This window comes from Lipophrys pholis (genome assembly GCF_963383615.2).
Source record: "Lipophrys pholis genome assembly, chromosome: 4".
Taxonomy (NCBI): domain Eukaryota; kingdom Metazoa; phylum Chordata; class Actinopteri; order Blenniiformes; family Blenniidae; genus Lipophrys; species Lipophrys pholis.
This window is the reverse complement of record NC_137637.1, coordinates 19,431,655-19,450,585: the sequence shown is the minus strand read 5'-3', so window position 1 is coordinate 19,450,585 and position 18,931 is coordinate 19,431,655. Positions and strand designations below refer to the sequence as shown.

Here is an 18,931-nt window from a genome sequence, read left to right as displayed (position 1 = left end):
GATCAACGCATCCTTCATTCCTCTTTGTGTCATGTCCTGTTTGTGAAGCAGTAATCAGCAGAATAACAAGGTTAATTGAGAAGGTTAAAAAGACTTAATGATGGTCAATTATCTACAATTTTTTTTTAAATCTGCTCCCTCGTTTTAAGAGTCTCCATCTGTGTGTGTTTGCAGGAAAGAGCAGAGCATTTTATCTCCAGTGAACTGCTGGAACCTGCTGCTGCTCCAGGTGAAGCGGGAGAGCCGAGACCGCGCCACTCTGTCCGACCTTTACCTCAACAACATCATCCCCCGCTTCGCACAGATCAGTGAGGATTCAGGACGCCTCTTCAAGAAGGTGGGCGCAGGCGCAAGTGTGCAAACGCTGTAAAGCTTTAATGTGATTGTTCTCTCAATGCACGTTAATTTCATGCGCTGTTGAGGTTGCCGTCATTTGTGTGAGGAGTCCACACATTGGTTATGAGGCTGTGCTTTTAAAAGGAAGGTGCTGCTTTTATGTTTATGCTTCTCTGCTCCAATGAAACAATGAAAACCCAGCGACTGTCGCCTGGTTTACTAAATCCATGTCCTTCTCTTCCTGCATCTGTTTTCTGTCGTGGCTGATTTATTGACTGACAGCGAGTCGGCTGAACACCGAGCCCAGAGAGTTTATGCTGTCTGTGTTTCATACAGAAGCCGTATTCTTGTCTCCTCAGATCTGCTCCTCTCAAGTCTGTGAGATTAAAGAGATGAGAAGAAAGAGACGCGGAGGAAGAACAGAATCACAAAGGAACAGGAATAGAAAGCACAGGCTTTACATGATAGAACAAATACCAAAGGAGAGTTTTCCTCTGGGAGATGGTCCTTCATCCTCAGGATGGATGTATTAGAGTAAATATGCAATCTTTGAAGGGCAATTATGCAAAGATAATACTGTTAATTCAACCTCTTTCAAATCACATGCACCCACTCTGCTTTTGCGCAAGCTCGAGACGGTGAACACTTCTGCAAGCTGGGGCAATTTTCCTGGCACTTCAAAGGGTGAATGCAGCAAGCTTCAGCCCTGATTTCCTGTTCAAATTAATTTGAGGTTATAATATTGGGAGTTGAGTGTAAAGTGAGAGCCAGAGTGAGAAGGTACCGCGGGGGGGGGGGGGTGGCGGGAAAAGACACCTTCGAGGGATGGACGTGTGTTTGTGGATCGCAAAGTGAAGCCATCTGTGTGTGGAATGTCATGGCTGAGGCTGCTGCTGATTTCCAACCTGATAGGTTCACTTTGAACCGCGTTTACGGTTAGAATACAAGCGATGGGAAACCTCCGCCTTCATTTCCCTGCCCATCTGATACACGCAAAAGTCGCCTTCTCTGCTTCTCCTTCGCTTTCTAGTTCAATACAGTTTGTTGTTTGTCAGGGGAGTTGCTCCCATCGTGTCTGGGTTAGAAATGGGCTGCAGACATTCACACGGCGAATGCTCTGGTGGCCAATTACAACAATAATTATTTCATTTGTAACATTCCAAGCAATGCCAGGGGCCATGACGCACTCCTCACTCTCACACTCACAAAGACATACTTAACTATCCACATCAGTGTCGGAGGCTTCCATCCAATGAGTTCAGTGGTGCAGGATGATACTGGACCAGTCTGTGAAAGCACTACTGAGTACACACACTACATCTGGACCTGAGACTAGATGGAGCACGCTGGTCCAGATGTTTCTGCTGTGTTTCTATTGTGCCCTAATGGAGAACCACATGGAAAAAAAGAAGTGTCCAAAGGTCAACATCCCGAGCTGATGGATGGCAGGGCACGGCCATGGCTGATTGCTTTTTGACTGGCTGTGGTCAAGAGTGTTGTCACCTAATATGAGCCTCAGTTATCTTGTTTCCACTGTCGTCTGCTGTGTCACACTAAATCTCCACACATGCAGCTTTCCTCTCTGAAATATGTATTTTTTTGTGAACATTTCTGCCCGATTTAATCCTGTCATAAAAGGTTGTTTTTTTCCCCTTACTTCTGAATCAACCTGCCACTGCCAACCACCTATCTCTCCCCCTCATCATGTAAACATTATCTTTATCTTATCTGCTAACTTCATCCTGCCAGATTTTAACATTTCTTTTTTTTTTCCCCCACTTCATTTATAAATCTCCAGTCCTCCTCATCCTCTTCTGTACCCTTTTCCAGGAGATGACAGATGCCTGACATGTGCTGTGTGAAATCTGCTTTTGTTTTCATTCCACTCGCCTTCTACGGCTTTTCGTTTGGCAAAAACAGCGGTTGATTAATGGGAAAAAGGAGAAAGGCATGAGTTTCAGTTTATTTGTGAATCAGTGTGAATAAATTTAGCCTATTCATTCATTTTTGAAAAGTAGAAAGAACATTGCTTCAACCGAAACTCATTATTGGCCTATTCCTGAAACCTTGAATCTTGTTTTTTGAAAAATGACTTGACATTCTGACAAAGATGTGCTGATAGTGGATTTTAAGTCGTCATCATTTGGAAGAAAACTGGTTGGCTTGAAAAAAAACCCATAAATGTAGAAAGAGGACTTTTTGTTTTGTTGCTCTGGTCGCAGATCTTTTCATCTAGTGGATCTTTTGATAGAAGGTATCATGTGGTGTACAAACTGTTAATCCTTGATAGACAAGCCTGTGATTTCCAACCGTGTAAATAAAACTGGATGTAAGAGGATCTGTCTGAATCACGTGTGAGAACTGTGTGTTGTAATGAAGTCATCAGTCACTAGCAGCTCCTGGCAGTTAATGTCTGGAGAATGGTGGTGCCTGTATCACGCTCTGTCCTGTCCTCCCTCTCTCCTCTCTTCTTCTTCTTTTTTTTTTTTTTACATCTCATGCTGCATTTTCCTATCTCACCCTCAGTCTTTGGCTCTTTTGTCCTTTTTCTGCCACTGCCATGACTGTAGAGATCTGTATCTATAACTTCCCTCCACATCCATCAACTTCTTCACTACTGCGCTCATTTATTCAGATTAGAGGCTTCTTTTTTTTTTAAACACAGAATCTACACTTGATTTATGGCGAGAAAGTAATTTGACGGCATGGATGATTGTGTATGGATTTTCTGGCGTGACAGAAAAAAGATGGTTGGTGGATGGAAAGGGAAAATCTACCAGATTCGTTGTAACTGATTATTTACATCCGACTGTCTTGTCCTTTGTGTCTCTTCAGAGCAAAGAAGTTGGTGTGCAGCTCCAAGAGGATCTGATGAAAGTTCTTAATGAGCTTTATACGGTAAGGAAACCCCCAAATAATCCATATTTTTGTGTTTCCTTCTCTTGCATTTAATAAAGGACAATAGAGAGCTCCAATGCTGCTTTATTCAACTCAGGGTTGCAGGGGACTAGCTCCATTCCTAGCCGACTATGAGAGGGTCTGGGTACACCGTGGGAAGACGCAGGCAGTCACACACTCCCATTCTCTCCGCAGATCAATTAAAAATCAACACATAGTCTCAAAAACATGTTTTTGGATTATGGAGGGGAAACTGGAGCACCTACAGCAAACCTATCCATGCACGGAGAGAACATGCAAACTCAGAACATGTTAAGCCCGACCTGGACTCGAACTGGGAATGTTTAGCTAAGAAATGCTTTTGTTTTCTGCTAGAAAATAAACAAAGATAGAATGTACTGAAGCATCAGGAGAATTATTTAATAAAGATGACTCAAAAACAACTTCAAATGCTATCAACAGGTAGGATTTTGTGTGGGCGGCTGCACAATTATTCCATGAGTTCAGATGAAATGAGAGGATTCTTTTTTTTTTTTTTTTACTTCATCAGGTTAGAATTTATGACTACAAACATGCAAAACTAATAACACCAGTGTGTGAGTGTTGTTGTAGTGTTTAGTCTTACTCTGTTGTGAGGAATCGTAGTGTCTGGGCCCACATGTTTATGGCTGTGCCAATATGTACTGAGGCAGTCAGACTGTGTGTGTGTGTGTGTGTGTGTGTGTGTGTGTGTGTGTGTGTGTGTGTGTGTGTGTGTGTGTGTGTGTGTGTGTGTGTGTGTGTGTGTGTGTGTGTGTGTGTGTGTGTGTGTGTGTGTGTGTGTGTGTGTGTGTGTGTGTGTGTGTGTGTGTGTGTGTGTGTGTGTGTGTGTGTGTGTGTGTGTGTGTGTCCGCTTAGCCAAGGCCCACGAAAGCAAGCCTACACTGTAATTAAAGTCTATAGTAAGCGATAGAAATAGATCTGGTTGGAGTGACGCTCACATGCTTGCTCACGGCCAAACCAGCGTGCCTGACTGCAGCGTTGTGGAGGGAGTGGAGCAGAACGGTATAATGATGGCTCTGGTGGTGGTCAGTGGAATGAGGCCGACACACACATGCGCGCACACACTGTGTTTAACTCTTCATGGTAAATGTCTGCTGCAGAGCCAAGCTGTTTTATTGCAGACTGCTTGTGTGACTCATTCCCTGCAATGTTTTGGAATGACGTTGCTGGATGTTCTTGCCAAAAAAAAAAGAGTCAGTCTGTGTGATGTGCTGTTTGTGTGCTGACCTTCAGATCTCGCCATGATGCTGACTGGCAAAATCCCTCTTATTTGATCTGGAGCCAAAACAGCAGGAATTGTGAGCTAAACGGGGAAAATACACATTCGTGAGCTCCTCTCTTGTTCCCAGGTGATGAAGACATATCACATGTACAACACTGACAGCATGAACGCTGAGTCCAAGCTGAAGGAGGCGGAGAAGCAGGAGGAGAAGCAGATGGGCCGCTCCAGTCGGCAGGATGATCGGCAGACGCCGCGCTCCCCTGACACGCTGGCGAGCATCAAGACCGATGAGAAACCTATCCGGCGGTCCAGCGTCAAAAAAATCGAGAAGATGAAGGAGAAGGTGAGAGGCGGCCGCCCTGGTGGGGGATGGAAGTGGAGGGCAACAAGCGGTGGGAAACGGGCAGTTTTAGAGTGCCTTACCTATTGTCACGCCACCTCACGTGTCTCATGAATGATTGATGAGTGCACGTCTGGCTTATTGCTAACCTTGTCTACTTCAGCTGAAGCCTGTCGCAGCAACATGGTTCAACACTTCGTATCATCCCTAATCAATACTGAGGCGTCTCACTCGAACGCCTATCATCCCTCTCCCTTCCTCCCCTCTTTCCATCATCACTCTTTTTTTCACTTCTTCAATTCTGCCTTTTTTAATCTCTTGTTTTTCTCTTTCCACTCTTTCTTTCTCTTATCAGAGACAAGCAAAGTACACGGAGAACAAGCTGAAGGCCATTAAGGCCAGGAATGAGTACCTGCTTGCACTGGAGGCCACCAACAGTTGTGTCTTTAAATATTACATCCATGACCTTTCCGACATCATTGACGTGAGTATAAACACACAAACACACCAACATGTATCATTAAGTGTGCGGTGGCTCCTCGATCAGTCTCTCATGTTAACTTCAGTCAACGGTCACTTTCTCTTTTTAAAGAGCCTTGTGATGTGTCTTAGTGATACTTGCATTCTGAATATTTATGTATTCTTCTTAAAAACATAAAAATAGATGGCGTGTGTCCCATATTTCATCACTGTCTCCAGTAAACAAAAGCTAGTTGGAGCTTATTTCTGAACCCGGTGCCACCGTTCTTTGCAGTGAAACCTAAGTATTTTTATTGAATGGAGAACTTGTAAAGTCCCTCTGACCGGAATGAGTCATCAGACTTTTTACATAGTTTTCTGGGAAGCGATAAGGAGGGAACGTGACACAAACATGCTTCTATAACATTTCTTTTGAAACGTATTTGGCCCAGATCCAAAGACTGACGAACAACGAGTCAAGAGACAAAACCTCAAAACTGTGTGGCGAATGTGTTTTTCATGTCATAGGGTATTTAAGTACTTTTAATGTCAGTGACGTCCTACAAGGTGTGTTGTACCCTCATGCAGACGGTCGATATTAAAAACATTTGTGTATGATTGAAGCCTTTGCGTCGAGGCGCAAGCTTCAGATAAGCTGATTTTATTGTACTCACACTAGCAATTTTTGCATTTTCCATAAAATCCTGTGTGGTTTTGAGCTCTTTGTTGCAGTCTGCATTCGGGGTACTTTAGCTGGGAGGCCTAGTCTTGTCATCAGGAATCAGCATCACACTTTTACAAACGAACCCCACTAAACACATCGATGGCAGCAGGTTGTTTTTATTGCACCAAACCTAAAAAGTGTGAACCCACTCGGGATTCAGCCTATTTTCCGCTTGACTCCAAGTCTTCAATGCCAGCTGGAGAGATAAAACCAGACAGCTGCAGGTGCTTATTTGTCATGACATTGTCACTTCTAGACGGAGCTGTGTGGTCAATGGCGTGCACTGAACCACTTTATTTTTTTCATTTTTAATAATTTAGGCTTTATTTAGTGAACCTGCAGCAACAGGGTCAGCCTTGTCGATGTTAACGTGACTGATTTAACCGAGTGACATAACATTGTGGGTTTTTTAGTCAGGTTTAGATGGTTTCTTGCTCAGTAGTTCATCAAATTATAAAATCGAACACTTAGCTTCAGCTCAGACTGGCACGTACCAGCTGGACACATTGACTGTGAATGTAATAAAAGGAGTGTTGGTGATATTATAGTTAGTCAGACAAGTAGACATGTGATGATTCTCTGCTGAGACGGACATCAAAGACGCTGATACATCTTTCACTTTAATTCTAGGCATTATTTTTATGGATTTTGGTGTTCTGTCGTACAAGAATGCACTAACAGATCAGATAACATTTAGTACATAAAATCTCCAGTGCTAGATCACAACTGGGGGGAAAAAAAGATGGAACATTTCCCAAAGGTATCTCAGAAACTTCTGTTTGTTCATTTACTTCCATACATAAAAAAAGTACTCACATTTACATCCTTAAGATGTTAAGAGTTAATAAAATTCATTGAATGGTCATGTCCATAAAATAGGATATGCTATTTTGAACAAAACTAAAACAGGTTTATAAAGTAGCAGTGCAGTGCTTTTTGAACTTATTAAACAAACTCTAAAACAGTAAACCTTGAGCGCACAGTGTGTCTGAAGAGTTCATTTACTTTGCTGTGTTTATTTTGGCTTTCCTGGTTTGTTTTTGCCTCAGAACGCCTTGTACTGTACATCTCTGTTTGTTGTTTGTCTACTGTGAAAAACATGAATATGGGACAACATTGACAAAGCAGATATAATTCATTATTTTTGCTGATTTGTTTTGCTAATTGAGATGTGTAAAATGAAAAATAAAAAACATCTACTTATTTATCCTTTGTGTGGTTGTCTTCCTGTCAGTGCTGTGACCTGGGATATCACGCCAGCCTGCACCGTGCCCTGAGGACCTACCTGTCTGCAGAACAGAATGTGGAAACGTCCAAACACACCGGCCTGGAGACGCTGGACGGAGCCGCGGAGAGTCTGGAGCCCAACGGGGACAAGCAGAAACTGATGGAGACCTACAACAACGTCTTCTGCCCACCAGCTCGCTTTGACTTCCAGTCCCACATGGGAGACACGGTATGAATGCAGTGCTTGTGTCGGGTCCAGTCTGAGTGTAGTTCTTACAGTCTGCACCAGACCGTTTCATTTGATAGGTAAAACCAGTTATTGTACTTCACCTTTTAAGCTGTGTTTTTTTCCCAGGTTATCCAACACTTTGACTGAAAGATAAATAATGACACTGTGATGTGATCTTCATGTGTGTTTGTTTCTGTAGATGGGTGTGGTGTGTGCACAGCAGCCACTGGAAAGCGAGTTGCTCCAGAGATGTCAGCAGCTGCAATCCCGCCTCTCCACGCTCAAGATTGAGAACGAAGAGGTCAGACATCCTTTTCTGCTTTCGTTCGTCTATTCACTTGCAATGAAAATTTCACATTTTGGTCTATCTTCCCCCGTGGCCTGACAGGTGAAGAAAACCATGGAGGCCACTCTGTCCACCATTCAAGACATGGTGACAGTGGAGGACTATGATGTCTCTGAGTGTTTCCATCACAGCAACAGCATGGAGTCGGTGAAGTCCACTTTCAGTGAGTCCTATCTCAGCAAACCCAGCCTGGCCAAGCGGCGGGCCAATCAGCAGGAAACGGAGCAGTTTTACTTCACAGTGAGTCCCAGCCATGATCAGAGATCCCCAAGCTGCTTTGCTTTACAGATGTCATATATGACTGTACTGTACACATCTTTTGTGTATGTTGTAGAAGCTCAAGGAGTTTCTGGAAGGCAGGAACCTGATCACCAAGCTGGAGGCCAAGCATGACCTCATTGACAAGACCCTGGGAGAGAGTGAGTGCCAAAGTGTCCTTCATACCTTTTAGACTTTGTCCTTGTTTCCCATCTGTGAGTGTGTGCACTGGAGTGGCAGGCCCCTCACAGTTGGATAGAGATGGATTCAGGGATGCTCTGGTGACTAGAGGCTGAACGGGGAGCAACTAAGAGGGATGAGTGGTGCAGTGAGACACACTAAGGACCATGCAGGGAAGCCAAATGACTTTAATATATCTAATAATCACAGGCTGTGTGTGTCTGTGTGTGTGCGTTGGTATAGGTCACAGTGACAGTGGCCATATGTGGATGCAGCTGTGTGTGTAAGTGTGAATGCAGGGGGTTTTCCTCTGGGCCGAATGCATTGCTGTTTCCACAACTGTACAGGAAACCTGTGTGTGTGTGTGTGTGTGTGTGTGTGTGTGTGTGTGTGTGTGTGTGTGTGTGTGTGTGTGTGTGTGTGTGTGTGTGTGTGTGTGTGTGTGTGTGTGTGTGTGTGTGTGTGTGTGTGTGTGTGTGTGTGTGTGTGTGTGTGTGTGTGTGTGTGTGTGTGTGTGTGTGTGTGTGTGTGTGTGTGTGTGTGTGTGTGTGTGTGTGTGGCTAAAGGGGGAAGTGTGTTTCCTTGTTCCTGTTCCATCTGAAGATGTTTCCTTATGTTTCCTGTTACTACTCTAAATGCCTGTGTGGGTGTGTGTGTGTGTGTGTGTGTGTGTGTCTCTTCTGTCATAACGCTCTTCCTTCACTCTGCCTTCCCCTCCCCCACTTCCTGTTTCTTTCCCCTTTAGGTCAGAAGACCGACTGTTGCCTTGCCAGGTAGGTGTGGTGAATCAAGGAAACGCACACAAATGCATACACAGCTGCGTTTTCATCACTTGCTGGGACTTAATATTGACATATATACCTATTCTATCCTTATATTATGTCTTCATACTACAATTATTAATTTCCCAAGTGAGAACTTTAATTAAGTGTCAAAGCTGACACGATGGCCCACAATAATAGATAAGAAAAAATAAGAAAACATTTCAGTCCCCACAACAGTGATACAAACTGAGCTATTTTTCCATTCCAAAAGAGGACTTTACACTTTCCTGCAGACTTTTTAACAATAACTAGTCATTGCCTAACCTTAAATTATTCTCAGTTGTTCGAGACTATTAACAGCTCTCTACCTTAAACTCTAATGATTGTTGTGCTAAGGATTAGTTTTTTGTCCCAATATTTCTAACAAATCCCCAGAATGTAAGTGTGTACGTGAGATAAAGGGCCATGCAGTCATTACACACACACACACACACACACACACACACACACACACACACACACACACACACACACACACACACACACACACACACACACACACAATGACCATGTGCGCATGTGTATATACAAATAGAGCATTACTGGATTTGTGAGTATTTCTGGAGAAATAATTACTATCTCTCTCGCTCTCTCGGTAGTGGAAGAAGAAACTCTTCAGTACGGAAACAGGTAATTATCTGTGTGTATATTTGTTTCTGTGTGCCTGGAGATTGTCAGTCACAGCCACCGCAGCTTTGTTTTTAATTCATGCCGCATGTTTTCTCACACTGTCCACAGCATGAATTGGCACAGAGACGATGACAGTACTTTGGGTATTATCACATCCGTCAGAATGATCAATTAAAAAAATATTTGTATGTTTCTACCACTGAATCAGTACAGTGATCAAAAGGAAACCAATCCATTGACGAAGCTCATGTTTGTAGCTCCCCCTACTGGTGTGGCTTGTATTTATATATATATATAATTTTTTATCTCATTCAACAGTCAAAAACAAAAAAATTGTTTTTATGGTTTTGGAATTGGAGTTTTATCATTAAAAACAGACCTGCATGGCCAAAATGGTGGCTGCATGTGTAATCAAGCATGTATTTCATAGCTTCACCCCTCAGATTTCTGAAAACCCCAAACAAACAAAGGGAAAAAGAAATGGTGTTGTATCCTAGCAACAGCTGGGTGCTGCGCCCACCGGCTCCCCCCCAATTCCTGATGCCCATTCCTTCTAATTGTGTGCACCAATGCATGTGCAGACCTGGGTGATGAATGAAGTGTGCCGTGGTTTTCCCTCACACTACACCAACACCCTGACATGTCTCCGTCTAAATGCAGTGATTCTTCCTGTCTCTTTTTTTTTTTAGGACTCGGGTGAAGCCATTCCTCTCATGGTGGAGAGCTGCATTCGCTTCATCAGCCGCCACGGTGAGAAAATTCTCCTGAGAACCAATTCTGTTTGGTGTCTGGACTCATGTTGCTGTTTTCTAGATTATTTTGATCTTATAGCAACAAAATAAGTGTCGGTAGTACAGAAGGTATTGGTTTTAATCCTGGAGTGTGTTTGTGTGTGTGTAGGTCTGCAGCACGAGGGGATCTTCAGAGTGTCTGGCTCTCAAGTGGAAGTCAATGACATCAAGAATGCTTTTGAGAGAGGTGAAACTATAATCCAGCAGGAAATATGATTAAGTTTAATAAAATGTGTTTTTCTGGTGGTTTATTTTCTTTTTGCCTCCCTCCTCCTTTCTCGTCAATCCTGTTTGTCCTCCGGATGTAGGTGAGGACCCTCTGGCAGGGGACCAGAATGACCATGACATGGACTCTATTGCCGGTGTACTGAAGCTGTATTTCAGAGGACTGGACCATGCGCTCTTCCCAAAGGAAGTCTTCCATGACCTCATATCCTGTGTCTGTAAGCGTGGCTTCCTTTCATTTTGTTTGTGTGTTTATGGCTTTTGCTAGTGTGATTAATCCCCCTGGGTGTCATGGCCGTGTTCTTTTTCCAGCCATGGAGAGCCTGCAGGAACGGGCGGTCCACATCAAGAAAATACTGCAATCCTTGCAAAGTAAAACTCTTATCATCATGAGATACCTGTTTGCCTTCCTCAACCAGTGAGTACCTGGACTCTCACAGACTGAATTACTTGGTAGTGGGGTGGTTGCTGTATTAGTATCAGGACCTCCAAGTCCTAAAGTTCCACGTTTTGTGTATTCATGTGGGAAACGGTGGCTTTGGGTGTGTGAGGATCAAAAACAAAGCAGACAATAAAATGTGGATGGTAACAATCAACAGGTATTTCCTCAATGCCGTTTCAAAAACAGCCGCACTGATTTAGTGTGATTCAGGAAACAAGGCGATGAGGAGCTTTCTTTGTTGTTCATGTAGTTTTAGTGTTTGAATTGAGACAGCGTCTTGTGTGAACAATGCATTTTACTTCAGCCTTGATAGCCGGGATCATCCCTAAAGGACAATAAATTCTCTCAGCAAACCTCTGTCTTTTAAGGTTTTTTTTAAATAAAGTTAAAAGACTTAATACAGAATAAAAGGTTTCAACAGTAGAAATACAAATGTGTAAAAGCTTAAAAAGACACTGGTAGCTAAAAAAGCAAAGGTATCTATGTTGGAATTTATCAAATTTGTTCAGAAAAACAGATTTTGAAGTAAAAACTAGATGCATGAAAACTATGTCAGTCTAGTAGGAAAGCACTACCCTACTGAGAAGTAGCAACATCATGACCACATGTAAAAACAGTATAGTCTTGGTGACAACAGCCTGTTTGTTGCATCTTTTTTTAAAGACGTTATTATGGGTTACAACAAGTGACAGTGGTATTCCACTCTCAAACATTCAACAACAGTTAAGTGTACACAGACAGAATATCAATGTTTTTTTACTACAGGTAAACCACAACAGGGAAGATCAATTCAATGAATCTAGGTGAAAAATAAGCGATAGATTAAATAACTGTCTCTAAAACTGCCTGTGTTCAAAAACAACAGTAATGCTGGTTTGATGGTAAACACTATATAAAACGTATCCTGCTCCCTTGGCAGGTGCAGCACTACATATCACTACAACACTTCATATCTTTGGCCTTCTCAGTCCAAATCCAAACATCTTCTGAGTTTTGCATGGAGTCAAGTATGGAGTGTAAAGTTCAAACAATATAATTTGACCTACATCGCTCTATGAATTGGATGCTTACCTCCTTGGGAATTAGGTTCATTTCCTCCTGAGAGTAATGTTTATTTTTATATTACAATATTGTTTATAATGTCCCATAGCGCATCAAAATATCAGCTTTATCCATGATGTGTGTGTGTGTGTGTGTGTGTGTGTGTGTGTGTGTGTGTGTGTGTGTGTGTGTGTGTGTGTGTGTGTGTGTGTGTGTGTGTGTGTGTGTGTGTGTGTGTGTGTGTGTGTGTGTGTGTGTGTGTGTGTGTGTGTGTGTGTGTGTGTGTGTGTGTGTGTGATTGATCATGTAAAGCACTTAGAGGCTCCTGAAGCATTGAGAAACTCCAATGTAAAGAACGGAGAGACAGGAAGCCAAAGTACTTGTGTAAACCCGCACAGTGAGAACTTGAAAATTCACTGAAATGCCAAACCACTGCACCTCCGTACCACCATCAAACTTTTCTCTCTTAAAAAAAAACAAACAAACAAAAAAAACTTCACCAAAGGTTGCAAAAGGTGGACTCGCCTCGGAGCAATCCACAGAAATGTTAAACTCAAAACAGTCGCACATGGATGCACACGCTCGGAAAAACACATTCCACCCCGTTCAATCCGTGACAAAAAAACCTTCAGTTGAAGGGAGGTAACAAAAGGGAGCGAAGGAGGAAAAACTATTGGATGTGGGAGACCTGACATTTGAGACTCCTGGGTAAACCAAGTGGTCCCAGACAGCCCATGTGGAAATGAGGGAGCGTCTTCTCTTTCTTGAGTGATTTACAGTCATCACGAAGCTCCTGCTTCTCCTCTCTAAGCAACACACACACACATACACACACACAGCCAAGAGTCTCTCCATCAGCACCTCACTAGCCAGGGTTGTGTTTACGGTGAGATCGCTCACTTTTTGACACACACAGACAATGGATGCCTTCACAGTTTATTTTTCAATCACAAGCCTCTGTTTGAAATGCCACAGTTGTTTGTCTGCATAGTCCACTTTGTCTGTATCTCTTACTTTAAACAAAGGCGTGATTTATTGCCCTAACTGTTCTCTATCTTCCACCCAGCCTGTCGCAGTACAGCGAGGACAACATGATGGACCCCTATAACCTGGCCATCTGCTTCGGCCCCACCCTGATGTCTGTCCCCGAGGGCCATGACCAGGTCTCTTGCCAGGCCCACGTCAATGAACTAATCAAAACCATAATCATCCACCACAACGCCATCTTCCCCGGGCCGCAAGACATGCAGGGCCCCGTCTACATCATCGCTGGAGCAGGAGAGGAGTTCTGGTGAGTGTGTGTGTGTGAAGAAGGGCAGTTGGAGTAACTACAGTGGAGGAGGCTCTGGGATGATTAGGAGGCCAGAAACGGGGAGGTGGGACAGATGGTTGATTTAGGTTGACGAAGAGTGATAGCTGGGGGGGGGGGGGGGGGGGGGGGGGGGGGTTCGGCTTGTCTCTCCCACTCTGGGCCAGGGGGCCATGAGGATCAGCTTACCCTCTGTCACACTGGAGATTAAAGTACCGCCTGACTACGTCGACCCAGCAGAGCGCAGCACGCATACACACACAGCAACGCGCACATTGACTAAGTTTCAGTTTTACTATAATGACAAGCCTCGGCCCCAGTCATTATGATTACTGCCGGTCAGTGCAGTTGTAAAGACTGTAGGTCATGCTGGAACAGCAGCTTTCATTATTTGCTGGAGAAAGTATAGACAAAAACATTATCCCACTGGTATAGCCCATCTTTTCAGGACTGTTGTTTGTTAAGAAAACTCTTCAATAACTCCCCAAATAATTTTGTTTCCCTATCCTCCTTTTGTAAAAGAAAAAAAAACAGATCATGTTTTACTCCAGTAGAGTAGCAGCATCTGTCAAGAGTCAGAAAATATTCTGTTGTTGGTTCTATGTTTTCTACTTTGTAAATAAAAACTGAAAACATGAGTTGGTTAAAGAGAGTGATGACGTGCTCCTGGAATTCAATTGAATGTGTCTGTATTGTGGGAAACTGTAATGTGACACACTGTACACCAGACAAGGGAGGCATGAGGGAGCCAGAGGCTACTTGCTTCTTGTATCCCATTCAGCCTGCATGTCAAATTTACAAATTTATTAAGATATTATTGTCACAGGTAATTGGAAGGAAAAACTGTCAATTTAACCGTGAATGTGAATGTGAGGTATTTTATCGGTAAAAACTCAAACTCAAAAACTTCAAACTAAAAAGTATAGACCTCTCTAGTTTTTCTTTCAATTAGTAGCAATAATTCTATATTCTTCTGGTAAAAGTCACAATTTTGCCATGTGGTTGTGAAAATCATATTTTATAGCCCTCACAAAGACCAAAGCTGCCATTTTTGCAGTACAGCAACAAAATATACTGATTCAATTCAATTGAATTCAACTTTATTTATATAGCACCACATACAACACAGTCATTTCTAGGTGCTTAAACAGAGGGAAACACAACCGATATATTTACTAAGTGAGACTTAATGTTTGAAAGCAGAGTACTGCGGGTGACAGTGGAGATAGTGAGTACCTTGCAGAAAGTAACCAAATAAGTGATGACAACAGAAAGAGGATGTTTCTTTCACCACTGTGAACGGCAACATTGTTAGGAAATTCCTTTTGATTTGTCGTAGTGATTTCTGACCAAGTATGGAAGCCTTAAAGGGGACATATCATGCTAAATCCACTTTTTTAGCCCTTAAATGCATTTTGGTGTATATTTAGAGTGTTTAGAAGTACAGAAAAGTTCAAAGTAGTCTCTTCAGGTGCTCCGTTGATATCTTTATATTCTGTTTTGGTCATATTTTGCGATCGGTTTCGATTTTTCTATTCTCTATTACGTTTTTTGAACAATGACGTCACAGTATTCTCAGCGGAACTGCCAAATTAGGACATCGACGTTTCGAGCAATCCGCCATTTTTGTTTCTCGCTGCGATTTTGTAGTCCAACCGAAGTTACGAGAGGATAAGTCGAAATGTTCGGTTGTTGGATGTAGTAACCCACAAGCTTCGTTACACCGTCTCCCAGCATCAGAACCTTTTCGAAGTGCCTGGTTGAGTTTTATTTTTCACAGAAATGTACCCACATCTGTGGGTAAGGTCATTTTTGTGTGCGCGAATCACTTTAAGGACGACTGCTTCAGCAACCTCCGCCAGTATAAAGAAGGATTTGCCGAAAGACTTCGTCTGATTGAGCGGTCAGTTCCTTCTATCTATGGAGACGACGAACAGAGCACTTCGGTAAGCTGTATATAACGCTAAAAAGTGTGATGATAAGACGTCCCTGTCATTGTTTTGTTAGCATTAGCAGTTGCACCGTCTTCATATGTTAGCGCTGTGTGCTCGTTTTAGATTATAATGTAACTTCTGTGTTAAATAGTCGTTGTAATACAGGCAGTATTGTAGTAGTGGGCATGGATGGAGAAGTTAGTGTAAATCTAGTAACACACCATTGCGTTACATCCATATGAAGACGTTGTTCTGAAGGTGCATCATCGTCATTTTCATCTCGCTCCGCCGGGTCCGACTCTGGCTCCAACATGTATGGCTGGATGGACAAATCTTCCGTTGTTGACATTTTGTAAATAATGTGTGAATATAAAGTTTCTGCGCCGCTAGAGAATTGTATCTGTTCTATCAAACTACAAAGATGGCCGAACAGGGTGACGTTGAACCGAGTGTGACCTCTGCAACCTGGAGAGGAGGAGGGGTATGAAGTGTGTCATTTGCATTTGAAGAGACCGCCCCAAAACGAGTTGCTCTCAGAAGCGCATCAGAAAAGGGGTTGAAAAGGGGCCTGTGGAGCTATAATAATGAGGAATTCAGACCCAAGCATTGCAGTTTCGCGTTGTATAGACCACAACTGTATGATTTATATGTAAAAAGGAAGGATTTAAAAGCATGATATGTCTCCTTTAAAGTCCTGGCAAACACATGCAACAATATATATGTCCCATTACAGTTGAAGCTGGCCCTCCTGAAGGATCCTTTTGGAACCGAAATGTTATTTAAAGGAGTGCACAGGATCAGTATGAGCTCAGCCGTGAGCAGCGGCGCTCTGTGTACATTATGAGCTTATGTAACTGTGTAGAAGACCTGAGTGCAGGCTGAGTCATTACCTGGTGCTGAAGCTTTTACCTCCTCTAACCTCTTCTGCCCCCTCCGTCCTCTGCAGTGACAGTCCGCACTGTGAGCCCCCCCTTGTGGAAGAGCCGGCGCCTGACACCATCTCTGTCAGTCACAACAGTGAAGATGGTATGTGAAGATACATGCTGAGCTCTGTATGTGCTTTATACTCTCCACCTATAGCCGGTTTGCTTCTGCTCGCCAGTTTATGAGATGTCGCCCTGCTTTACCCACGAGTTACAGTGGCGTTAACATTACATGGCAGCTCACAGCTTTATCCGTCTCCTTTTAATGATGCTGTTTTGTTACCGCTTTGTGTAGTCACTGAATGCAGCAGCACTAATCTGCTAAGCACTAATCTGGCCTCCCCTCTCCTCCACCTCTCCCCTGCTTTTCTGCCGCGTCCTGTCCCTCTGTGCCCTCCTCTGAATTCCAGGCTCCTTGGCTGTTTCAGAGTGTGACCCCATCGAGGCCATCGCCCGGTTCGACTACACCGGCCGGACCAGCAGGGAGCTGTCCTTCAAGAAAGGCGCCTCCCTGCTTCTGTACCAGAGAGCATCCGACGACTGGTGGGAGGGGCGACACAATGGAGTGGATGGACTCGTGCCACACCAGTATATTGTGGTCCAAGACATGTAAGATGTGTTTCTAGAGCTGCTCTTGTAAATGTACAATGTACACACCTGGTAAATCTGGAGGGGTCTTCTTTCCTTCAATTTTCAATAATATATTCAATATGATATATTGGTTCAAGCGATATTTTAGTCTAAAAACGTGATCAATAATGATCTGAGCGTTTGTCGAGGAAAAGTAAATATTAAAAGGCAGTCTGGTGGAAATCCCCGTTGCTAAGGAAGTTGATACAATCAGCATATCATAACAGACCGATTTCCTGACTAAACTAAACTTTTGTTGTTCAGATGACAGAGATGCTTCTTTTAAGTTGGAAGATTATTTTTATACAAGAAAATAAAAGCTGGTTAAGTTCCCCAACTTTCACAGCTGAACTCTAAAACCACCTCACTGCGAAACCCTCTCAGGTTTTTTGCTTTTGCAGATTTTCACTCCTGCCTGTGTATGAAAGTTAAACCAAACCTCTTGGGCAATGACTCATCAGCTTTTCGCTGGTCTGTTTCAGGCCTGATGTGGGACGGGGAAGTCCAAAGCCTGATGTGGACAGCAGGGAGCTGCTGGAGGAGAGAGTGTCCACCAGAGGCAGCGCCGCCTCTCCCACCGGAGCCCACGTGGCCGACATCTATCTGGCCAACCTGAACAAGTGGGTTTTTAACTTTGAATGGTTTTGTTGCCGTTTTATGAACCTTGTAACGACAACGATTTTGCGACTTTCTGGTAAAAACAAAAAAACAAAATAGAAGTGTAGGATGGAGTTTCCAGAGAATTTGCCTTTTTTTTCCTGCTGAGGTGTTAAATGGTTTGCTGCAGCAGTGTGATGGAAATCAGCACAGGAAGCTGAGAGGCTGTTAATCAACCCCCTCACTCCGATCCTGTGGTCGCTAACAGGATTTGGCATGTTAACCATACCTCCTCCACTTTTTATGATATTTAGAAAACGGAAAAAGAAAATACCAGAAAGCAGAGAAATGGAGCATTTTGTCAATAAACTGGTTATTCTGATGGTCCCTGGCCACGTGCAGTTAGCCTGTCCAGTCAGAGGTGATCTTCATGTTGGCGTCAACGTGAGCGTCTCAGAACAGTAAAAAAAAAAAAACACAAAATAATGCTAGATATTTAAAGTTTATATAATGCAACCTTTAACTGTATATTTTTGACAATTCTACAGCCATGACATTAACATATATCTTGTCAATCTAATTAATAACTAAATTAATACTATTTTAAGTAACGTTGTCATGATGAAATCTGAAATGTATTTGCACATTTTAAATTCCAGTTATTTCAGTCAAAACCATAACCCATGTGCTTAGTGGTCTCATTACTGTCCCCCAAATTTGGATGAACACATCAATGCACTTTATTCCCCAAATAATATTGTTTCAGTTTCATAGAAGATGAAAATGTAGGTATAGGTATTTAGATACCAGGATTTAAATAAGAATACAATAAAGTAGAAGAATATGTGGCAGAATAGTAAAAAAAAGAAGTGAAATATTTGTGTCATTTAGGCTGAGGAAGCGTCCCGAGTCTGGCAGCATCCGAAGAGCTTTCCGTTCAGAGAGCGACAGTACGAGTCCAGGAACCAGCGGAGGAGGGGTGAGAACGGCCTCTCTTCCTGTTGGTGGCGCCCTGGTCAAAGAGGCAGGTGACAAACGACCAGTCAGCGCTCACAGCATCCTCAACTCAGTCACTCGCCACTCCTCGCTCAAGGCCAAGGTACTCTAACAGTTTCATCCTGCATCTACAGGTGAATGTATTGTCTAATGGAGGCTATTTTACACATTCAGGTGGAGAGTCCACAACTACGAAAGACGACTCCAGCAGGACGCTCCAAGAGCTTCAGCAACCACAGACCGCTGGACCCCGAGGTTATAGCCCAGGTAAAGCAGAGCTCACAGTTGCCATTCACATTTCAGCGATGATGTTTATTTGTGCATGCTC

General features: G+C 43.2%; 1 protein-coding gene across 4 annotated transcripts in view; it reads left to right on the top strand.

Moving 5' to 3' along the window:
* srgap2 (SLIT-ROBO Rho GTPase activating protein 2) overlaps positions 1-18,931 on the top strand; it is a 56,254-nt gene that overhangs the window by 34,505 nt on the left and 2,818 nt on the right. For 2 of the 4 annotated variants that reach the window (XM_080461346.1, XM_080461348.1), the window contains exons 3-22: positions 175-337; positions 3,172-3,234; positions 4,626-4,841; positions 5,194-5,322; positions 7,256-7,477; positions 7,677-7,778; positions 7,866-8,063; positions 8,158-8,242; positions 9,007-9,034; positions 9,685-9,715; positions 10,405-10,465; positions 10,616-10,693; positions 10,815-10,949; positions 11,044-11,149; positions 13,281-13,505; positions 16,404-16,483; positions 16,809-16,989; positions 17,493-17,630; positions 18,499-18,706; positions 18,778-18,870. In XM_080461346.1, coding sequence (XP_080317472.1) covers positions 175-337; positions 3,172-3,234; positions 4,626-4,841; positions 5,194-5,322; positions 7,256-7,477; positions 7,677-7,778; positions 7,866-8,063; positions 8,158-8,242; positions 9,007-9,034; positions 9,685-9,715; positions 10,405-10,465; positions 10,616-10,693; positions 10,815-10,949; positions 11,044-11,149; positions 13,281-13,505; positions 16,404-16,483; positions 16,809-16,989; positions 17,493-17,630; positions 18,499-18,706; positions 18,778-18,870 — 2,542 coding nt within the window. Of the gene's footprint in view, positions 1-174; positions 338-3,171; positions 3,235-4,625; positions 4,842-5,193; positions 5,323-7,255; positions 7,478-7,676; positions 7,779-7,865; positions 8,064-8,157; positions 8,243-9,006; positions 9,035-9,684; positions 9,716-10,404; positions 10,466-10,615; positions 10,694-10,814; positions 10,950-11,043; positions 11,150-13,280; positions 13,506-16,403; positions 16,484-16,790; positions 16,990-17,492; positions 17,631-18,498; positions 18,707-18,777; positions 18,871-18,931 lie in introns of all 4 variants that reach the window. The other 2 variants (XM_080461345.1, XM_080461347.1) reach the window with 1 other exon arrangement.